The 18090-nt window shown below is 43.8% G+C and overlaps 4 protein-coding genes and 1 long non-coding RNA gene across 5 annotated transcripts in view; 3 read left to right on the top strand and 2 right to left on the bottom strand.

The window, feature by feature from the left end:
* The window catches only part of LOC143357943 (uncharacterized), a 188697-nt gene that overhangs the window by 20671 nt on the left and 149936 nt on the right, over window positions 1-18090 (bottom strand). The window lies entirely within an intron of this gene.
* Window positions 2966-4166, top strand: LOC143357765 (chymotrypsin inhibitor-like). Its single transcript, XM_076794356.1, has 3 exons — window positions 2966-3123; window positions 3759-3859; window positions 3944-4166. Exons 1-3 carry the CDS (start codon window positions 3072-3074, stop codon window positions 4022-4024), a joined length of 234 nt encoding a protein of 77 aa, XP_076650471.1. The 5' UTR covers window positions 2966-3071; the 3' UTR covers window positions 4025-4166.
* LOC143357763 (uncharacterized) lies at window positions 4308-5854 on the top strand. The gene is made up of 4 exons (XM_076794354.1): window positions 4308-4801; window positions 5277-5327; window positions 5398-5495; window positions 5553-5854. The coding sequence occupies exons 1-4, from the start codon at window positions 4750-4752 to the stop codon at window positions 5709-5711; spliced, it is 360 nt and encodes a 119-aa protein (XP_076650469.1). The 5' UTR covers window positions 4308-4749; the 3' UTR covers window positions 5712-5854.
* LOC143357872 (chymotrypsin inhibitor-like) lies at window positions 8824-10315 on the top strand. Its single transcript, XM_076794515.1, has 3 exons — window positions 8824-8953; window positions 9781-9899; window positions 10017-10315. Exons 1-3 carry the CDS (start codon window positions 8902-8904, stop codon window positions 10095-10097), a joined length of 252 nt encoding a protein of 83 aa, XP_076650630.1. The 5' UTR covers window positions 8824-8901; the 3' UTR covers window positions 10098-10315.
* Window positions 11032-11634, bottom strand: LOC143357873 (chymotrypsin inhibitor). Its single transcript, XM_076794516.1, has 3 exons — window positions 11506-11634; window positions 11313-11413; window positions 11032-11210 (listed from the first exon to the last, which is right to left on the bottom strand). The coding sequence occupies exons 1-3, from the start codon at window positions 11555-11557 to the stop codon at window positions 11127-11129; spliced, it is 237 nt and encodes a 78-aa protein (XP_076650631.1). The 5' UTR covers window positions 11558-11634; the 3' UTR covers window positions 11032-11126.

The raw sequence follows: 18090 nt of genomic DNA, 5'->3' as shown, positions 1-18090 counted from the left end.
TTTAAGTATATAACAAAAAAATCATGTAGAGTTGAAATATTGTAAAATAGCTCCGAGTGCAAAGGATTAAAAAATCCATTCGATTGTTTAAAACTCGGTATTTTACGATGCTTCACAACTAGAAGGACTCGCTCGAGCAGGATAATTTCGTCCAGGCTCTCCCGTGTCCTTTCAAGTCCCCCGCTGCAAAGCTCATTCGGCTCTATCAAAAACGAGCGACCGCGCCTAGCAGCATCCCTTTACAGGGACGAGGGTGCGATAATTAAAAGCGATCCTCGATTTCGTTCTGCTCGAAGCGTGCCAACGCTCCGCGATCTCTAAATCCCAAAAATAGAATTGCAATTCGCGGAAAAGTCGCGGCGTAGAATTCTATCTGATTTTCGCGAACGCTGTACTTGCACGCGGGAAATTCCTAACGTTGACACGAGCCGCGGATTAGCCGTGAACTCTTTGTGATTAGTCACGGGCGATTCTCACCGTCATCGATTTGCGATTTCCATGAATGCCGAGTGGAAACGAAAACTGTCACACGCAATTCTTAAAATAATCCGTGGCGAAATGCGAAACGGTATTTGCTCAATTTTCACTGGAAGGTATCGTTTGGATGCATTTCTGACGGGACACATCATTTCCTTGTGTAGAAGAGTGAAAGTGTGCTTCCAAAAGAGAATGGGATCATTATTTTAATTTAAAAATGTGGTTCGATTATTTGTTTTCAATTTTTATTTGATCAGAACGAGGGTGAGCGAAAGATCAACTAGAATTCGATCAACTAAAACAACTTCCCATGATTTTAAAACACCAAGTAGCCCTGAATCTCCATTGATATCAACGCTCTCAATACCAGCATATTCTAAATGCACTGGAATCCGGAGGCTAGCGCTGACACGCATTTAAGACGTTCGTTAACACCCCCAGGGTGGCAAGGGGTTGACGACGAAGTCCGCAATTAATTCGTGATACGAGAAGCGTCGACCCCCTTCAAAAACAGGAAACGTTTAGGTGGAAGTCGAGCGGGGCTGATTGGGACGCGTTAATATCGGGTCAGTGTGTCAGAGCGTTTTCACCAGGGGGTGAGATCGCGGCCCTTCATCGGCACAAAGGAGCCAGGAGCTCGCCTCCTGCAACGTGACGTCGCTGAGGGGTTGAAAAGTGGAGTAGAGTGCCTGGAAGGGGAGGAGATAGAGAGAGGGTGGGTCTCCCTCGAGGACTTCCAATCGAGTTTTCCGCTGTCAGTGGCTGCTGGTCGCATTCAGGCGACTTAGAACACTGAATAGCCTCGCCGAGACAATGTCGAAGACCAGCTGGACTCCTGGAGCCTTTCACCGTCGAGATTACGGCGCGAGATTCGCTGAACAACTTCCCGTGAAAATGTGGACCAAAGGAGCCTGATTATATCCCGTACAACAATTGGAAGAGATTATTAAAACGTAGAAAAACATTTGTGAGGTTGTTTAAGGTGCGAGGAAATTGCTAGGAGTACATGAAATTCTGAATAAAACGAGTGAAGTATTAGCTGAGGATTCGTCAATTCATTCTTGTTGAATATTGTATTGATTTGAAGTCGATATATTCATTTCAGACTTATTTTTATCGTTATGGGTCGTATGAATAAATAAGGTTCCTCCAGAGCTTTAGAACTTGGAATACAAATTATTATCGATCATTAGGAAATTTCTCGGATTGTTAGACAATACATGGCCCGTTGAAAAGGTAACGTGTGCATGCAGAGACTGTTCTCCGCCGTTTTCTGTTCCAGACGCCATGATGGGGGTCTGGCAATAGACACAGAGGGATTATTTATCGGTAGAGGGATCGAGAGCGATCGTGAAGAAGCACTCGCGGCGAAAGCAGCCTTTAAAGCACTCGCTCGCCGTCGAGACGAATTACCGACCCGAAGGATGAGAGAATAGGGACGGCGGCGGGTACGGGGGTCCCGGGTCCTGAGTGCTCAATAATAAATAGCATTTTGACTGTCGGATATTCGATTCCCGACTCCCGGTTTCGCTAAATAAAAAGCGAAAAGAGGAGAGAGGGAGAGGAGGGAGGACCTGCGCGGCGCTCGTTGTCTCCGGCTGGCTGTGAAAAGGCATTTAAGGGTAAAAGCAAACGCGGATTCGGAGAGCTGGATCGATCGATCCGCTGCTGCTGATCCGGACCGATCCGCAGAGTCCGCTCCGGGCTCAATGGGGCGAAATCCGCACGGAACCTTTTCACGCGTACAAGCCGGGAAGGTCGCTAATTGCCGGCTCCGCACAATGTCCGCCGATTGACCGGTCGATACCCGTAGAAATCGCTTGCGTCGCACAGCGTGCCAGAATCGCGAAAAGCGCGACAAAATTCCCCTACCGTGGATCTTCTCTCGAAATCACTATTTTCTATCTGAACTGCAACGCACTGCAGCGAAATAGGAAGTCGTTTTCTTTTAGAATATGCTCGACCGGCTGAAAATGCAGCATCTTGAAATTCTTCTAATGTCTTAAATTACACTTACTCGTTTCTGTCACAAATGCGTACAATCCACAGTCTAATTATTAATTACAGACGGTTTACAGAAACAAACCGATGATTCGTTAGGTACGAATAAATTAAAGCTCGTACCACAATTGTTGAAGCAGCTTGAATAAATTCGAATCCAGCAGCCTGCAGCTGCACAAGCAGATTATCTTCGCACTTTGCGAACGATAATAATTTTTCTACACGGTAAACAGGCGTTCAATTTTATCTCCGCAAAAAATTATTCCGTTTGCTATGCATTACGCGCGGACTTACGTCACCGGTCTTTTGTAACTATATCCTCCCCCATCTTTTTCTGGCATTTCTTTCCTCAAACTGGCCTCGTTACAATTGTTTTTGCGGTTTTTAATTACCGAAAGAGTGATCGATCGAGGCCGAAAGATGTAGGACTGAGAGCCAATACCAATGATATACCAATGATGACTCCCGCTCATCTTATGACGTCATAATAGACGTAATGATCGACCGTCGTAGCGGCGCGGTGCTATATAAAAGCCAACTAGTTTCCGCGAGTTTTAGTGTCGGTCATAAGCTGTCTAGAAAACAGTACTACAATGTCCCGTTTCGTCTTCGTTCTCATCGCCGTTTTGGCAGTGTTCTCTGCTAGTAAGTAAAAGACTCGGTGCGAGTTGGCCTAATCGTGTGATCGAGGGTTGTCCCGGTGTCCTCGGTGAACTCGGTGGATCTGAACATAAAACTGTGTCCCGAGGATTGAAAATCGAATGGGGTAACAGGGAGATTATACTAGCTGCGACAGTATCGAAATAACTTGAAGTGACCGAAAAAAATGATAAATAGATAATTAGTAGTGTCTGGTATTGTTTAAAGGTCTCGCAGCAACTTTGAAAACATTATAACCTTGAATTGATTATGTCTATTAATTGTACCACTAAGTTATATAGAATGAGATGAACAAATGATGAAAGGTAGGTGACTGCTGCCCAGTGTCGTTCAGAAGCTTCAAATTAACTATTAAACTAAGAAACTATTTTAAAAGAATTTTAAAAAATCTCGCACTGTTCACGTTAGAAATTTGAGTACTGACTGGTCGGTAAAGGACAGTACAAACCCTATAAAAAAATTATTTAACATCGTATAATATCAATATAATTTGGATATCGGTATAAAGTATTGATCTCACCCGTAAGATCGTTATTCCCGACATTAACTCCGAATTAGTCGATCATGATTTGAGCGGAAGTGCTCCCGAAGGATAACACGAGCGTTTAATCTTCTTCGAGGTTCAAATGGACAGCAATGTGGCGTGAACGAGGAGTTCAACTCCTGCGGAACAGCTTGCGAACCGAGATGCGGCCAAGAGGGCCCGCGAGCCTGCACTATGGTTAGTATAATATCCACAGACAATGAATATCTCTCTTTTGGCACAGTCCAGAGATTAATCCTGATTTCTTTTGTCTCGGTTTAGCAATGCGTGATCGGTTGTCAGTGTAAGACTGGATTCCTGAGAAGCGCCAGTGGAAGTTGCGTCGCCCCGCAGGATTGTTAACATCCCTGACAGCTGTCTCCCTAATTAGTCGATGACCAGCTCCATCCGCATTGATCCCCGAATCTCTTTAACTGTTTGTATTGTCGTTCCAATTACGGTGTACGGTGCGAATAAATAATCGATGATGTTTTATGCATTCTAATCCGATCCTGTTAATGCCCCCGACCGACTTGATAAATTTCCAAGATTCGCGGTGAACGCGCGCGTGATCGTAAAGTCACCTTTTTTTGGACTTTATCGAGTCATAGATCGAAATTTACGGTCTCAGATAAGCCGCGAGAGATAACGCTCCGTTAAATTTACAAATTTAAATTTATTCGACCTTAGTCGTGAAACAAATGTGGGGACCAGCTAAGTGGCATTGTTTTTATCAGCCACGTGCAATTATGAGCCATAATTGCTCGCTTATGTTAATAGGTTCGATTGCTATTGTCGATATCTCGGAACAGATGCACGGAGGAAACGAGATTCTTTTTTTTTTTATTCCAGGAGGTTATTAAGAACGAAGAGAATGTATTCAATTTTTATCGAAAGAAAAACGAGAGCGAATAAGAGCGCAAACGTTTGCAGAGGGATCGGTGGATTTAAACAATGATTACGCTCGTTGGGAATGAATTACAGTCTCCTTAAACAATCGAAGTTGTTCCGTATAAAAAGCCGTGCTGAGAGTGCTCCGTTAGTGTTGCATTATACTCTCTTCCCGTGATACTTTGCGATCGGGCAGGATGAATCGCATCGTTGCAACCGCTTTCCTCGTGCTATTTTTTTGTTTAACGCGTAAGTGTGCTCATACGCCTCGATTCCCTTGAAAACTATAGTCCAAGTTCAATCATTCTGTTCTCAAGCCAATCTTTACACTCTGTCTATTAGAAGATCGTTAATCAAATTCTGAACGACCGTGTTGCGTCAGGAACAACATATTTTAGCCGTGGATCGCGATCGTGAATCACAGATCTGTAGGAAGTATCGCTGATTAGTTGTGTCAACGTTGAATTGTGATTACACTGTGACACATTCATCGTTTTAGGAATCGCATGTGCTTCTCGCCTGTGTTTAAAAGCTAACAATAATTGAGTACACGTTCATTTGTTGTATCTGTAATCAGAGTATTATATTCGTCGCGGACAAAATTAAAATCGAAAATTCTACATAATCGTGCATTAAAATTAGACCCATGCTCATACGTGTTTGCAAGCGATACTTGCAAAAATTGATCGGTGAGAACAGAATGTGAAGAACATCAATTTTTCAGAGCTGCCTGACACGGTTCTAACTGCTCCAGCAGATTTGCCGGATTCTGCAGGTAAGTTTCTTACATTCTGTCAAAACGAATAGCATTGTTGCTAACATTTGAGTAATTCGTTGCTTTTCAGATGTTGCAATTGAATGTGGCAAAAATGAGGAACCCACGAATTGCGTCTCGTGCTCGGCAACTTGTGAACGCCCTATACCAGGAAGGTGTAATGGACCGGTAAGAAAAAGCAACTCCAATTGTTAAACTTTGCTCATATATTACTTTTTATTGCAGTTGTGCAAACCAGGCTGCAAATGCAGATTCGGCTACTTCAAGGACAGCGATGGCGACTGCGTTTCGATCATAGGTTGCATAATCGACAACATAAGGTTCCAGAAGGAATGGTCGGTGTCCGAGTTTCTCGATCTGGTGAAAAGACCAAGCCAGAATTGATTCTTGGCAGCCTAATTTTCCTAGCTAATTTCTGAACATAGTGTCTAAATCTCCGAACACTGAGCAGACCACACTCGAAGAGATGTAGAATTAATCCCCAGAAATATGTAATCCTTTTCGCAATAAAAAGAACAAGTTACAGACGCTTGGTCACTTTTATCAACGCGTCGCTAGCTTATGAAATTTTCTGGCCACACCGTTCCTCCATCCTAACTGACTAATCCTTAAATTCAGTATGAAAAGGGCCAGGATGGCGAATTATCTCGGAAATATTGCCACAGTCTTTTCTCGATATATGTCGCAAATACCTGGCTGATAAAAGTCGCAGAACTATCCCCACTACCGAGGGGTATACCCCGTGAGGGGCTTCGAAACTCGAGAGGCGATGTTCAGCTTGGATAACAGTATCTCCTGGACGATATATGTCGCTGGCAAGACCAGTGTTGTTGCCATATATTGGGAAAAGACTGTATATCCTTGCAATTGCGAATGAATCCGATCCTTGCAGCCATGATCCTTGGATTCGCGAAGATTGAACATCTAAAAATAAATATCTATCGTTTCTGTAGTTAATTAAATTCACGGATTCCTGAAATCCAGCGATAAAAATTGAATTGAGGCGAGTCACGCCGGAAATGTAACCGAGAAGACGGAACGAAGCGAAGTACCCGTTTACTGCGAACATCACATAAATATTTATACGATCGACCCAGAAATGACGGCAAGTAGAGTCGGTTTCGGTGTCGGGGATCATGACCCGCGTGGCAGATCGTCGCCAGTCGAGAGCGCAATGTCCCAAATATGAATTGATAACGCCACTATTATCGCGTCGCGGTTTTAGGGATCGCGCGTGCGATCAAAATTTCAGGAAAAATATTTACCGACATTCGTTTGCTTTCGCGAGAAATTTTCCGCGCAAGGTGCAACAAACAGAGACCAATTAATAACGATAATCTGATCGACTTTCAACGACAGTTCCCGATTTGCCGAGACACTCGAGATTGAGGGGATTAATTTCGTCGGCAGAATATTTTCCCCGATCATCCCGTCGATATCGGTGGTTCTTCTCGATGCTTCGAAGCAATTGACACCCTTTCGACGAACTACTAGCAAATGATAGATGCTTTAGAGAGAGAGAGAGAGAGAGAGAGAGAGAGAGAGAGAGAAAGAGAGGGAACAGCTGCCACCTGTTTCTCCTCTCCCAGCAAATACTCTCAGCTTCCGAGAAGATCTCGGCACCGTACAAACAGCGCAAAGTCAACGGATTCGAGGACGATTCGTATTAATAATTTGCATAAGATAAGTGCTCGGTTAGCGAACAAGACGCATCTCTCTCTCCCTTCTTCTTCTTCTCCTTCTATCTCTGTCTTCAATTATTTCGCAACCATTTCTCCGTAATCGACGAGCAAACCGCGATTGTTTATGCAACCTCCCATTTTTGGGGAATTTAATAATAGTCCAAAATGAATGTACAAAAAAAAATAACAGTCCAAGCTTCTGTCCAAAATGGATGGATACAACGTTATAAATTCTGGAGAAGTTACAATAAATGTTTCCAGTTCTAGTAATTAAGTCTTGCAAGCTGGCCTAACAATTGTGTCAGAAATGACCCGTTGATAATGTGCTAATGCTTGCAGACTTCTCATCATATTGTACACTTGAGACGAAACAAATCATCCCCTAAATTACTCTACTCTAAATTAAGCTACTAAAAACGATTCTGGTTAACAGAAGGCGACCTTTTTACAGGGTTTTAATAACTAATCGCACTTAGACTAGCACGTCTTCTCGAGATTAGGCAGCGAACACCGTCTCCAGTCTGCAAAATCGATGACGGAGGTCGTTATCCTGACGACAGATATCTTCGCTCCACCACCCTTTCCCAACAAACCGGTACTCCCAAGTGAGATTCGCGAGAACAAATCAAAGAACGGTAATCTTCCACTAAGCTAGCTGGGCTCGGTCTATTGGGAGGCTTGTAACGAAGGAGGGTGGCGTTTTTGTCCTGAAAATCGATGCTCCTGGACCGCAGACATTTCTGACTGCACCTAGATCGATAAAGTGACTAGCGAATTGTGTCAAGGCATCGAGTGACTCAACAAACTAAGTAGAAGCATGTAGAGTCTGCCGATAGGGGATTCAAACCGAGATTAGGTAGGTGTATTAACTTACTCGCGATAAAGGCGAGATTGAGATCAGAGTAAAAAGCGTGAGAACAGTGTCTCCTTATCTTTTATTTTTGTTGTGCTCCTGAGGAATCAATACTTAGTGTTCGGCTGCACATCTTGGAACCTGCAGTGACCCATTTCACTCGAAAATTTCGTACATAAAATATCGAATTTCAGCAAGTGATAAATTGGAGTCACTTATCGATGTTTAAATTAAATTGTTACTTCGAAAATATGTGAGTCACTGTGGTTTCCTGGTGATCTAATGCAGGCCGGTTGCAAATGTTAAATGATGGATACTAATGGACAATGTATCTCCATGCTAATTGCCATTGTCGTGGATTGTTTTACAAACCCTTACTTTATATCCCTTACAGTAGAAAAGAATGAAACATTTTCTTGTATTTTGACAACTTACAAACACCATGCAAACCTACCGTCTGGATATTAATTTCTCAATTGTAGAAAATGGAAACTGAACAGAATTTACAGGACACTTCACAGAAATGAACACAAATTGCAGCGGAGTTAAGGAAAGCATTTTCCAAGCATTCTACTCTAGAGGACGCTTTTATTATTCTGCATAGCAACGCGTCATTTCAGAAACGTTCTAATAGAACGCTAATTTTGCTAACTACACGAGCTGTTGCACAATGTTTCTAATTTTCCGGTAGTCTACGGCGAAGATGACTTCGCGGCAGGTGAATTTTAGCTCGACATTTTCGGGAACAGGTGAGTGAGTGAGAGTGAGTCAGTTCTGTTAGCTGATATCGCATCGATCGCTTGTTTGCTGTGAGCAGACACCGTATTATCGCAGCAGGTAATCGATGTGAAAAATCGCGAGCGATAATAAGAATCGTGAATTTCGAAGAGCGATACGCGTAAACGGTGTGGAAAAATGGGGGGGGGGGGGAGCAGACCGCTGGTCACCATATAAAAGCTCGAGCGGACCGAGCGGAGATCAACATTCGTTTTTGAGCACCCGATAAGCCTAACTCGTACTATCGAGAAAACTTCTCAACATGACTCGCGCTACAGTTCTTCTCCTGCTCGTTGTGGCCGTCGCCTACACCGGTGAGTAGCCAACAATCGATCGGAGATCCTCCTGGATCACCCTTGTCTTCGATCCAATCCACTCCGAGTTTCAGACAAAGTTTCATTCATTAGTTTCAACCAGGAAGCTTTCAAATTATCAAAGTGCGAACTCGTTCGACGAATTCTAGCGTACATCTGTGTGTAGCGAATTTTCTGAGTCATTTTTAGGTGTTGATACTGATAACGATAGCTTTCACCTTTTATTAACTGACGCAGCTGTTTGTAGTAGGTTTGTTGACGGATCAAACGTATTTTCGTTTCCATCGATTCAGGGAATGATAAACTTCTGCGTGCGAGTGTGCCGTGTTATCTGTTTTTGTTTAAACTGGTAGAGAAACGTGTTTTTTCAGACCTGTTTGAAGATGAGAATTAGGCGATCATTGTTAGAGTCTGCGGTGTCACAAAATTGTGCTTCAGTTATTTTATTTTACTGTGTTGTGTACATTTTTTATTTCATCGTTTAAAGTGTCATATTTTTTGAGACTCAGTTGGCAGTGGAAAAATGATGGATTTTGTCTTATGCTACTTAAAATTATACTTTTTACTGTATCATGTAGATTAAAAAAAAATTCATAAATGATCATATGTTCCAAAGAATAATTTTTCCATTGTAGAATTCCATAAAATTGTGGCGAATAAAACCGTCAACAATTTTTCTAAGTCCCTTTAATTTTGTTAATTGAAATGTCACACTGTGTATAACCTCCATTTGTTAGAAGAATGTTCGACGTTGTCATTAGGAAGCAACAGTATGAACTGAATGTAATTTACCAAACGATACTAACAATTTCGTGATTTTTTTTCAGTGGCGTTCCCTCAGGATTCCCAAGGTGCTGAAGAGTGCGGGCCCAACGAAGTATTCAACAGCTGTGGGTCACAATGCGTAGACACGTGCGAAAGGAAGGCTCCGCCAGTTTGCGTAATGGTTAGTAGTGCCAACTACTCCCATGAACCGTTTTCAATTTTTTTTTTAAATCATTTACTCTGGGCACTTGATTATCCGTTTCGACAGAATCTGATTTGAATTTGTTCTTCTTTCCAGAGCTGCAAAATTGGCTGCGAATGTAAACCCGGCTACGTTAGAAACCGTGAGGACAAGTGTGTCCTGACTCGAGAATGTTAACTTTCTGCTCGAGGCCATCTATGGCGAGGATCGTTGCGGATCTAAGCATAAATTTTGCCAGCGTTCTATGCGTTAGAATTAATCCTTCGAGCAGTTGTCACTCGATTTACACATAGCGACAAACGTATCAACGAATGTTGCATTGTAGAGAGCATCGTTTATTTTTGTTAAGTCCGTTTGCACGGAATATATTGAATAAAACAATCGCTTGAAACACATTTCAGCTATTCCCGTCTTATTGTCTTCCGAAGAATGAAAAGAACATACTAAAATGATTCCTCTCTCTCTTTTCCAATTGGAGCAACGATCGCGATCGATCATTTTCGGCATCGATAATCCCAGGATCAAGCGTTCCGGATTAATCGTAAGGTGTGGCTAATTTCTTGGAATCGTTCGTGCATGCTGCAACGATTTTTTAAAAATGACCAATTCAGTCACCGGTTCGTCGTAGTGGTTCTGTTTCTTCTACATACCTAGATAAGTTAAGTGCGATACTCTCTTATCAGAGGAAGCGATAAGATTGCCACTTTTGTACGGATAGTGTAATCGATTGACAACGCGAGCGAAAGGACAACGCGTGTATTGATCAACTTCGATGACATTCCGTATCGATTTTTGCACCTACGTCACCTGTGGCTCTTTGAGTCAAAGTGATTCATTTCATTTTGTTCTACGATTGATGAGGACGCAGGCATGTTTAAAAGTTGATTCAGTAGGTTGACCGAAGCATTGCTGTCAATTTATATAATACAAATCAAATCCAGTCACTTTGACTCGGTACTTCCAGTGGTAAATACCTGAGAATATTATTAATAACGTTTACCGTCAAGTGAAGATATGTGATCGATCAATTAGTGTTTAATTTTAGGTATGGGGTTTATCACTTTTAATCTGCGCAGGATTGAAGGGCGATATTAAACTGAATACACGAACGCAGTATGCACGATATAATTTATTCCTAATCATAGCCTCCCACCTATTGTTATCCATGAATTTCCTGAAGCACTTAACGCGACGATAATTCGTTAATTAAGAGTGTTTAGCCGGGATACACTTTCCTTCAGCGTTCCTGCAGTATCCAAGTTTACATTGGCAGGCAGCTTCTTTGCACTCCTGGAGACATTGAAATAAAACACACGGAATATATAATATAAATCGCAACGAGGTTTCATGTAAAGTATTTAATTTTAAAGGTGAGATGCAGATAATACAAACCTCGATACAAAACTCGACTGGCTTTTCGCCGCATTTAGGTTCGCACGCGCTTGCACAGCTCTTGAACTGCTCATTAGGGCCACACGCCTGCACCTCGCGTACTAATCAAGGTAAGATCAAGAAACGAGAAAAAATGAACAAAGCATCGCGAAACTCAAAGAGCTAATTGTCATTGTTCTCTATTGATACTTACAAGCAGCGTAGGCAACGGCGACGAAGAGAAGGAAAATGGCAGAGCGAGACATCTTTAAGGATTGACTTTAAACTTCGTGTACACTTGCATGAATCTTCAGAAGTTACTGATAGGAGACTCACGAAACGCACTCGCTTTTATACTGGAAAAAACAACCATCGACGTACCGCCTTCTGAATAATTCATAAGAACACCTGTCTGATTATTCAGACGATAGTTTACGAGAACGTAAATAAACTTTACCGTAAGAGCATAACACCGAGAAGGAGGAAAAAGAATGAATCGATAATATAAATAAACATCGGACGGGAACATCCATTGACGAGTAACACTGTTTATCGATAAGACGGAATTGTGATAAATGATCTTGCAAAAGTTTGCATAAAATGGCAATGTCGATAAAGGGTTGCTAGCTGTTTCTCTAGCTGACTCACGTATGTCGACAATGATTAATTAGCACCGGTATGGTTGTGGGTTATTTATTAGTGTGAAATATGTGGCAGACGGTTGTGCAACACGCGCCTTCTGTCTCCAACGTGTGCTCAACCCGGGAACAACAATGCCTGGCTCTTGAAAAAGTGAATTCTTGTTCTCTGGCTTTCTAGTTCATCCTATTTAAAGGTCAATACTCATTATATTAAATATTAAGGATTAACAAATTCAATAAATAGGGGAGACACGATGTGAAAGAGACACTCATAAAACACAGTGCTTTAAAAAATAAAAGATGAGACAACTGAGAATAGAAGAGACCTCATTGTATCAAGAAACTCTCCAACGTTACTAATTGGTCCCAAATCGATTCTTCGATCATTTCGCTATCTTTCCCCAAACAAAAATGTCCTACTTCATAGCTGGGAGGGGAAATACAAGATAAGATGAGACATGCTATCTTAAAATGTCAAATGCAGGTTCCTAACATCACCAAGTGGACCCAGATCAACCTTGAAACCTTTAATCAACCCCGTGCTAAATAAAAACGTCTCGGCCACCGCCTAAGCGACCAAAGCCACTCGGTGCGCAAACCTCGGACTCTGTTGGCCTAACCGGGGCCTGCAAAGTCCGGTGATTAACAGTCGCGGCCGCAGACAAGCGTTTCCCACGGAACGATCGGAACATAAACGAACCGGCCGGCCCGATCGTTTTCAATGGGCGATCTCCGTGTCGTCTCTGTAACGGCTGGTTCGTTTTCGGCGCGGCCGCATTTGTCAAGGGAGGGTGTGCTTGGTAAATTATCGAGCCGCGGTCACGGGTTAATGTCGCGTACAGTAGGCCCTGCGCGAGGCAGCTTGTCTATTCGCCGTTACTCGCCCGCTGTGCAAACCGACCAACGGGTTTAATCGCTATCACATCGAATCTCCGCAAACCTGACTTTTCTCGCGTAACTAACGCCCCGGCCAAACACCGACGCGACCCACGAGGATCGCGGAACGCTCGTATAAATTGCCGGCTCTCGCGCGTTGCCGGCCCCGCTCGCGAAGAGCTGCGCCAATTAAAACTTCCGATCCTGAAAATTTCACCGCCGTCCTCCTCGTCCTCGTGGTAATCGCTTTATCGGCGACGGAGTTGATTTTACACTTTTTAACACTTGCACCGAGTCTGTGCTGGGGGGACGGTAACCTGGAATTTTTAATTATCTTTTAATCGTTGCTTTGAGTTGAAGATGTAACGATTCTTCTCTTTTCCTGGTTCGTATGATTTTCATCCCTCTGTAGTTGGCATTTTGTGATACCGATACTAATTTTGAATAACACGGCATAAAAATCCACAGATACACTGTTCATTTACACCACTGTTCCTACAATGGTGAAGCATTGTATTCTGTAACGAATGACTCCTTCATTTTTTGAGAATAATAGTAGATATATCGTTTAGAGTTGAACACCAACGAGCTGCAGGGCTTCGCAGCCGCAAATGCGGCGATTATGTTCACGATTATCATTAGGCGCACCGGAGGGAAAGAGACGGGCGATTTCGTGTGCCGCGAAGCGTGAGAAAATTGTGGCACGTGGGAACCGGTAGGTGATATTTACCGATCGCTTCATTTAACGCGGAGCCGATCGCGGGGAATGAAAGATAGCGGACAATTTAGTTTTCGAATAGGTGTTACGGATGAGCCCCGCCGCGGAATGACGGTCCCGGAACGTATAATAACGTACCGTCGCGAATACGAAGTACGCCGGCCCCCTAAAGGGGCCATTTGCGACGGAAAATTTCGGCGCGGGTGGTCTGACCGAGCGATTTATGAAAATCGAGGGCTGCCGTAACCGGTCGTCTGCAAATCTATCGCGGCGCGGTCGTCTTTCTCGTGTCTAGACGTTCTTCCAAGACGCGATGGTAGATTATGCTTGTAACAGACCCGATTGGAATAAAATTGGACAGTCCTCGAATTTTACATTTCCAAAATTACAAAAGGAAAGAGCACGACTGCACTTTCGACCTTACTTTTTTAAATATTCGCGAACAAACTGTTCGTCCAACTACAGCGAATTCCGCCATTTTAAAGGAATTTTGATTAGTGAGTGCCCGTAGTTTTTTGGTCAGAACGATGACCCTGATAACATATTTCAAAATCACCGTCTTTTGTTAAAATTTTTATTTTACTGGGAATGAATACGTTGTTTGTATAACTTTATGGTTATTATGCAATGAGAGGAGACCAGGAAGCAACGGATTAGATACCGAAGATAGGCTTCGATCGGCGTGGGATCTTGGTTAATTAGGAGACGGTTGAATTAACACGGTGCCTAAAGCTGTCGGCGCCTGCGAGAATGCTACCCGGCGGACTGCCAAGCGAGCAGGGACTATGGTTGTCAAGGAGACGCTTGGGACACTTGTGCAGCGAAGAACAATGAATGGCTCGTAGACCACTGAATCGTATTAATAAAGTCGGCTTTGCTTTAAAATTGTGTAATAGAAATGAACGTTTGGCACGTTCCTGATTAAGAGATCCGACTACAGATACTATTGTCATATTTGTACAATGCATATTGAGAAACAGACAGTCCAAGAAGACAATATATAGATCGCAGTCTGGATTGCAGCTAATTGAAAAAGATAAGGATGTTTGACAGATTATTGTACAGATAAGAACCTGTACACAATACACTACTTATTAAAAGTGTGAGCTCACTTTGTCAATCATTGAAAAACGGTGCAGCGACGCAACGGATTCAGTAATTACACTAATGGGTAGGACTTCAATAATTTTTAGAAATACCATATCAGCCTCGAATTAACAATTTCACTAAAAATCGATGAATAACTGTAAGCTCCTAGCCACTAACCGCTTTCGCCGAGATCGTTAATTACGATTAATTGTCAGTGTGTCGCGAGCTCTTCGATCGACCTATCCCGCGATGAAAAAGTCGGACAATCGGCGTGGAATCACGGTAGACAGTCGTGCAATCTATTCCGCAATAAACTTTCTGAACGACTTTGTCCGGCGGCGATAAGATAATCTCACGGATTAAGTGCGCGCGAGCGCGGATGTAAATCCTCTCGGGCCGGCGATATGCATGCTAATTAACGGGGCCTGGGAACGAAACGAAATAAAACAAAAAAAAAAATAACAAGAGTGGACGTAGCTGCGCGGCAAAAATAGCGAAACCAGCCGCGCTCGTCAATTATTGCCAGTCGAATGGAATTTATTTCGCTGGCTCTGTTTTACGCGGTTTTATTTTTTTTTTTCCTCCGACGATTAGGGGCGGATTAAAGATAACGCGCGCGTAATACCGGCGAGATGCGCAGATCGCGAGCCGGATAAAACCGTCGACGGTGTTATCAGGCGCGTGCGCCTGCCCATTAGAGGGCCGTAATGAAATTGGACCGTGACTTCGGGCCCACGGATTTATATCTCAATTAAAATACGGCGGCCGCGCTTCCTCCATTAATCACCGTTAAATTCCGTGACCGTCGAGAGAAAGAAAGAGAGAGAGAGAGAGAGAGAGAGAGAGAGAGAGAGAGAGAGAGAGAGAGAGAGAGAGAGAGAAAGAGGGAGAGACAGCGCTATCGCCCTCCAGCTCTCCAACGAGAACACGCTCGCGACAGGTGCACACCCTGCTGGGATATAATTAACCGGGCAACCATCGATTGCGACGTCCGCGGAACGTCTTCTTTATCCGTGTGTTTTATCGCCGCGGCCGATTAGCCGACAATTCGCTGCGAGCAAATGCGCTCGTAGCCGATTACGATCCCGACGGAAATATCGACTATTTGTCGAAATGTCTGGCAGATACAGCGAGCCCGAGACTGGCAGTTTTTGCGGGAAGATGGCAAACCGTGCTGGAAGAAATAAGAACGAGAAAGGGAGAGCAGAGTCTGCCAGACTGTATTCGGAAGCAGGAACATCGAGGAACGTCGATGGTCGTGATTAGACTGAAGAATTTAATGTAGACTTTTATAGACTGCTTTGAGAATGGTCTCATGATTGAGACTGACGACGGAAATATATTGAATTTATATCGATCTTGAAGTCGAGACTTTAATGGAAATTCTAGTGGTTTGAATGAGTGAGATATCAAATGGAAGCACACTAAATTGTGAGCAAGTGATTGACAAATTTTTGTAGATTTTAATGTATTTTGATTTTATGTATTCGTAAAGATTCGCTAAAGTCCAGACGTAATGGCTGCGCATTCCTTTTAATCAAAACTGGCTGCTCAAGTATGAAAGAAGATTCCTATTTCTCGCTTTTTCTTCAGATAATTTCCGTCTGGTATAAAAATCCACAGTCTAATTATACTCATCAGAGTGAAGCGGAGAAGTGCATCGTCCATGGAGAAGAATGCCTGACTATCTCGCAAAGAAAAGGGATAGTAGAAAAGCAAAAGTAGCTTTCCTCGTGAAGAAAATGAACAGCACTTTTGAAAAGCGGAAGCATAGCTCTCTTGTGGAAAGGGAATGATAGCTTTCTGGCAAAAGAAAAAGAGCAGTTCTCTTGTTGAGGACAAAAGTAACTCTCTCGGGGAGAAAAACAATCGACCTCATCTAGAAAAAGAAAGGAGCTTTTAATAAAAAGGAGGATTGGAATAATCTTCTCGTGTAGAAGAAGAACAGTTTCCGTATCATGATAAAGAGAGATCAACACTTTTACTGAGGGATAGAATAGTTTCTTCATGCAGAAGAATTTTTTATGAAGATGGGTGGCACTCCAAGATTGTTCTCTCGCGAAGGGAAGGCATAGCTATCTCGAGGAGGAAAAGGATAGCTCTCTCGAGGAGGAAAAGGAAAGCTCTCTCGAGGAGGAAAAGGAAAGCTTTCTTGCGGAGGAAAATCATAGCTTTCTCGCGGAGGAAAAGGAAAGCTCTCTCGCGGAGGAAAAGCATAGCTCTCTCGCGGAGGAAAAGGAAAGCTCTCTCGCGGAGGAAAAGGATAGCTCTCTCGCGGAGGAAAAGCATAGCTCTCTCGTGGAGAAAAAGAAAAGCTCTCTTGCGGAGGAAAAGCATAGCTCTCTCGCGGAGGAAAAGGAAAGCTCTCTTGCGGAGGAAAAGGATAGCTCTCTCGCGGAGGAAAAGCATAGCTTTCTCGCGGAGGAAAAGGAAAGCTCTCTCGCGGAGGAAAAGGAAAGCTCTCTTGCGGAGGAAAAGGAAAGCTCTCTTGCGGAGGAAAAGCATAGCTCTCTCGCGGAGGAAAAGGAAAGCTCTCTTGCGGAGGAAAAGCATAGCTCTCTCGCGGAGGAAAAGCATAGCTTTCTCGCGGAGGAAAAGGAAAGCTCTCTCGCGGAGGAAAAGGAAAGCTCTCTTGCGGAGGAAAAGGAAAGCTCTCTCGCGGAGGAAAAGCATAGCTCTCTCGCGGAGGAAAAGGAAAGCTCTCTTGCGGAGGAAAAGGAAAGCTCTCTTGCGGAGGAAAAGGATAGCTCTCTCGCGGAGGAAAAGCATAGCTTTCTCGCGGAGGAAAAGGAAAGCTCTCTTGCGGAGGAAAAGGAAAGCTCTCTCGCGGAGGAAAAGCATAGCTCTCTCGCGGAGGAAAAGGAAAGCTCTCTTGCGGAGGAAAAGGAAAGCTCTCTTGCGGAGGAAAAGGATAGCTCTCTCGCGGAGGAAAAGCATAGCTTTCTCGCGGAGGAAAAGGAAAGCTCTCTTGCGGAGGAAAAGGAAAGCACTCTCGCAGAGGAAAAGCATAGCTCTCTCGTGGAGGAAAAGAAAAGCTCTCTCGCGGAGGAAAAGGACAGCTCTCTCGCAGAGAAAATGTCCAACACGAGAAAATCAGTACCCCAGCAAAAGGGATCGACCCTCCCTTACAGCTTGCAGTCTAGGAAGGTTTTGCTCTCGACATGGTCGCTCCCATCGCTGCGTGTCGCGCAACGGGAAGCGTGGACAAGCGGACGTGAAACGGTCCCTCCATCGAGACGATTTACCGCGTAGAAAAGATGCTGGTCCACGCCGTAGCGACGCGCTACGGGACAGATTCCTCTCCATTACGAAGATTGCGGTCGTTTCCCGTGGACGTAAAGCGCCCAAAATCTCGGCGGATACGCTCGATACGGAGAATTGCAAGGGACACGCGAGCGTAACGCGTTTCAGGAAGCTTTTAGAAGAGCGTTCATTGGAAATTAATCCGAATCCGCGTTTCGTGGTACACCGTAAC

This window comes from Halictus rubicundus, chromosome 10 (genome assembly GCF_050948215.1).
Source record: "Halictus rubicundus isolate RS-2024b chromosome 10, iyHalRubi1_principal, whole genome shotgun sequence".
Lineage (NCBI taxonomy): Eukaryota > Metazoa > Arthropoda > Insecta > Hymenoptera > Halictidae > Halictus > Halictus rubicundus.
This window is presented reverse-complemented; position numbering and strand designations above follow the sequence as displayed.

Coding starts and splice junctions, on each gene's coding strand:
- LOC143357872 (XM_076794515.1), top strand. CDS start 8,902: ATGACTCGCGCTACAGTTCTTCTCCTGCTCGTTGTGGCCGTCGCCTAC. Junction 8,954..9,780: donor TGTGGCCGTCGCCTACACCG/GTGAGTAGCCAA, acceptor ATTTTTTTTCAG/TGGCGTTCCCTCAGGATTCC. Junction 9,900..10,016: donor CTCCGCCAGTTTGCGTAATG/GTTAGTAGTGCC, acceptor TCTTCTTTCCAG/AGCTGCAAAATTGGCTGCGA.
- LOC143357763 (XM_076794354.1), top strand. CDS start 4,750: ATGAATCGCATCGTTGCAACCGCTTTCCTCGTGCTATTTTTTTGTTTA. Junction 4,802..5,276: donor GCTATTTTTTTGTTTAACGC/GTAAGTGTGCTC, acceptor TCAATTTTTCAG/AGCTGCCTGACACGGTTCTA. Junction 5,496..5,552: donor CAGGAAGGTGTAATGGACCG/GTAAGAAAAAGC, acceptor TTTTTATTGCAG/TTGTGCAAACCAGGCTGCAA.
- LOC143357765 (XM_076794356.1), top strand. CDS start 3,072: ATGTCCCGTTTCGTCTTCGTTCTCATCGCCGTTTTGGCAGTGTTCTCT. Junction 3,124..3,758: donor TTTGGCAGTGTTCTCTGCTA/GTAAGTAAAAGA, acceptor ATCTTCTTCGAG/GTTCAAATGGACAGCAATGT. Junction 3,860..3,943: donor GCCCGCGAGCCTGCACTATG/GTTAGTATAATA, acceptor GTCTCGGTTTAG/CAATGCGTGATCGGTTGTCA.
- LOC143357873 (XM_076794516.1), bottom strand. CDS start 11,557: ATGTCTCGCTCTGCCATTTTCCTTCTCTTCGTCGCCGTTGCCTACGCT. Junction 11,414..11,505: donor CGCCGTTGCCTACGCTGCTT/GTAAGTATCAAT, acceptor TACCTTGATTAG/TACGCGAGGTGCAGGCGTGT. Junction 11,211..11,312: donor CAGTCGAGTTTTGTATCGAG/GTTTGTATTATC, acceptor CAATGTCTCCAG/GAGTGCAAAGAAGCTGCCTG.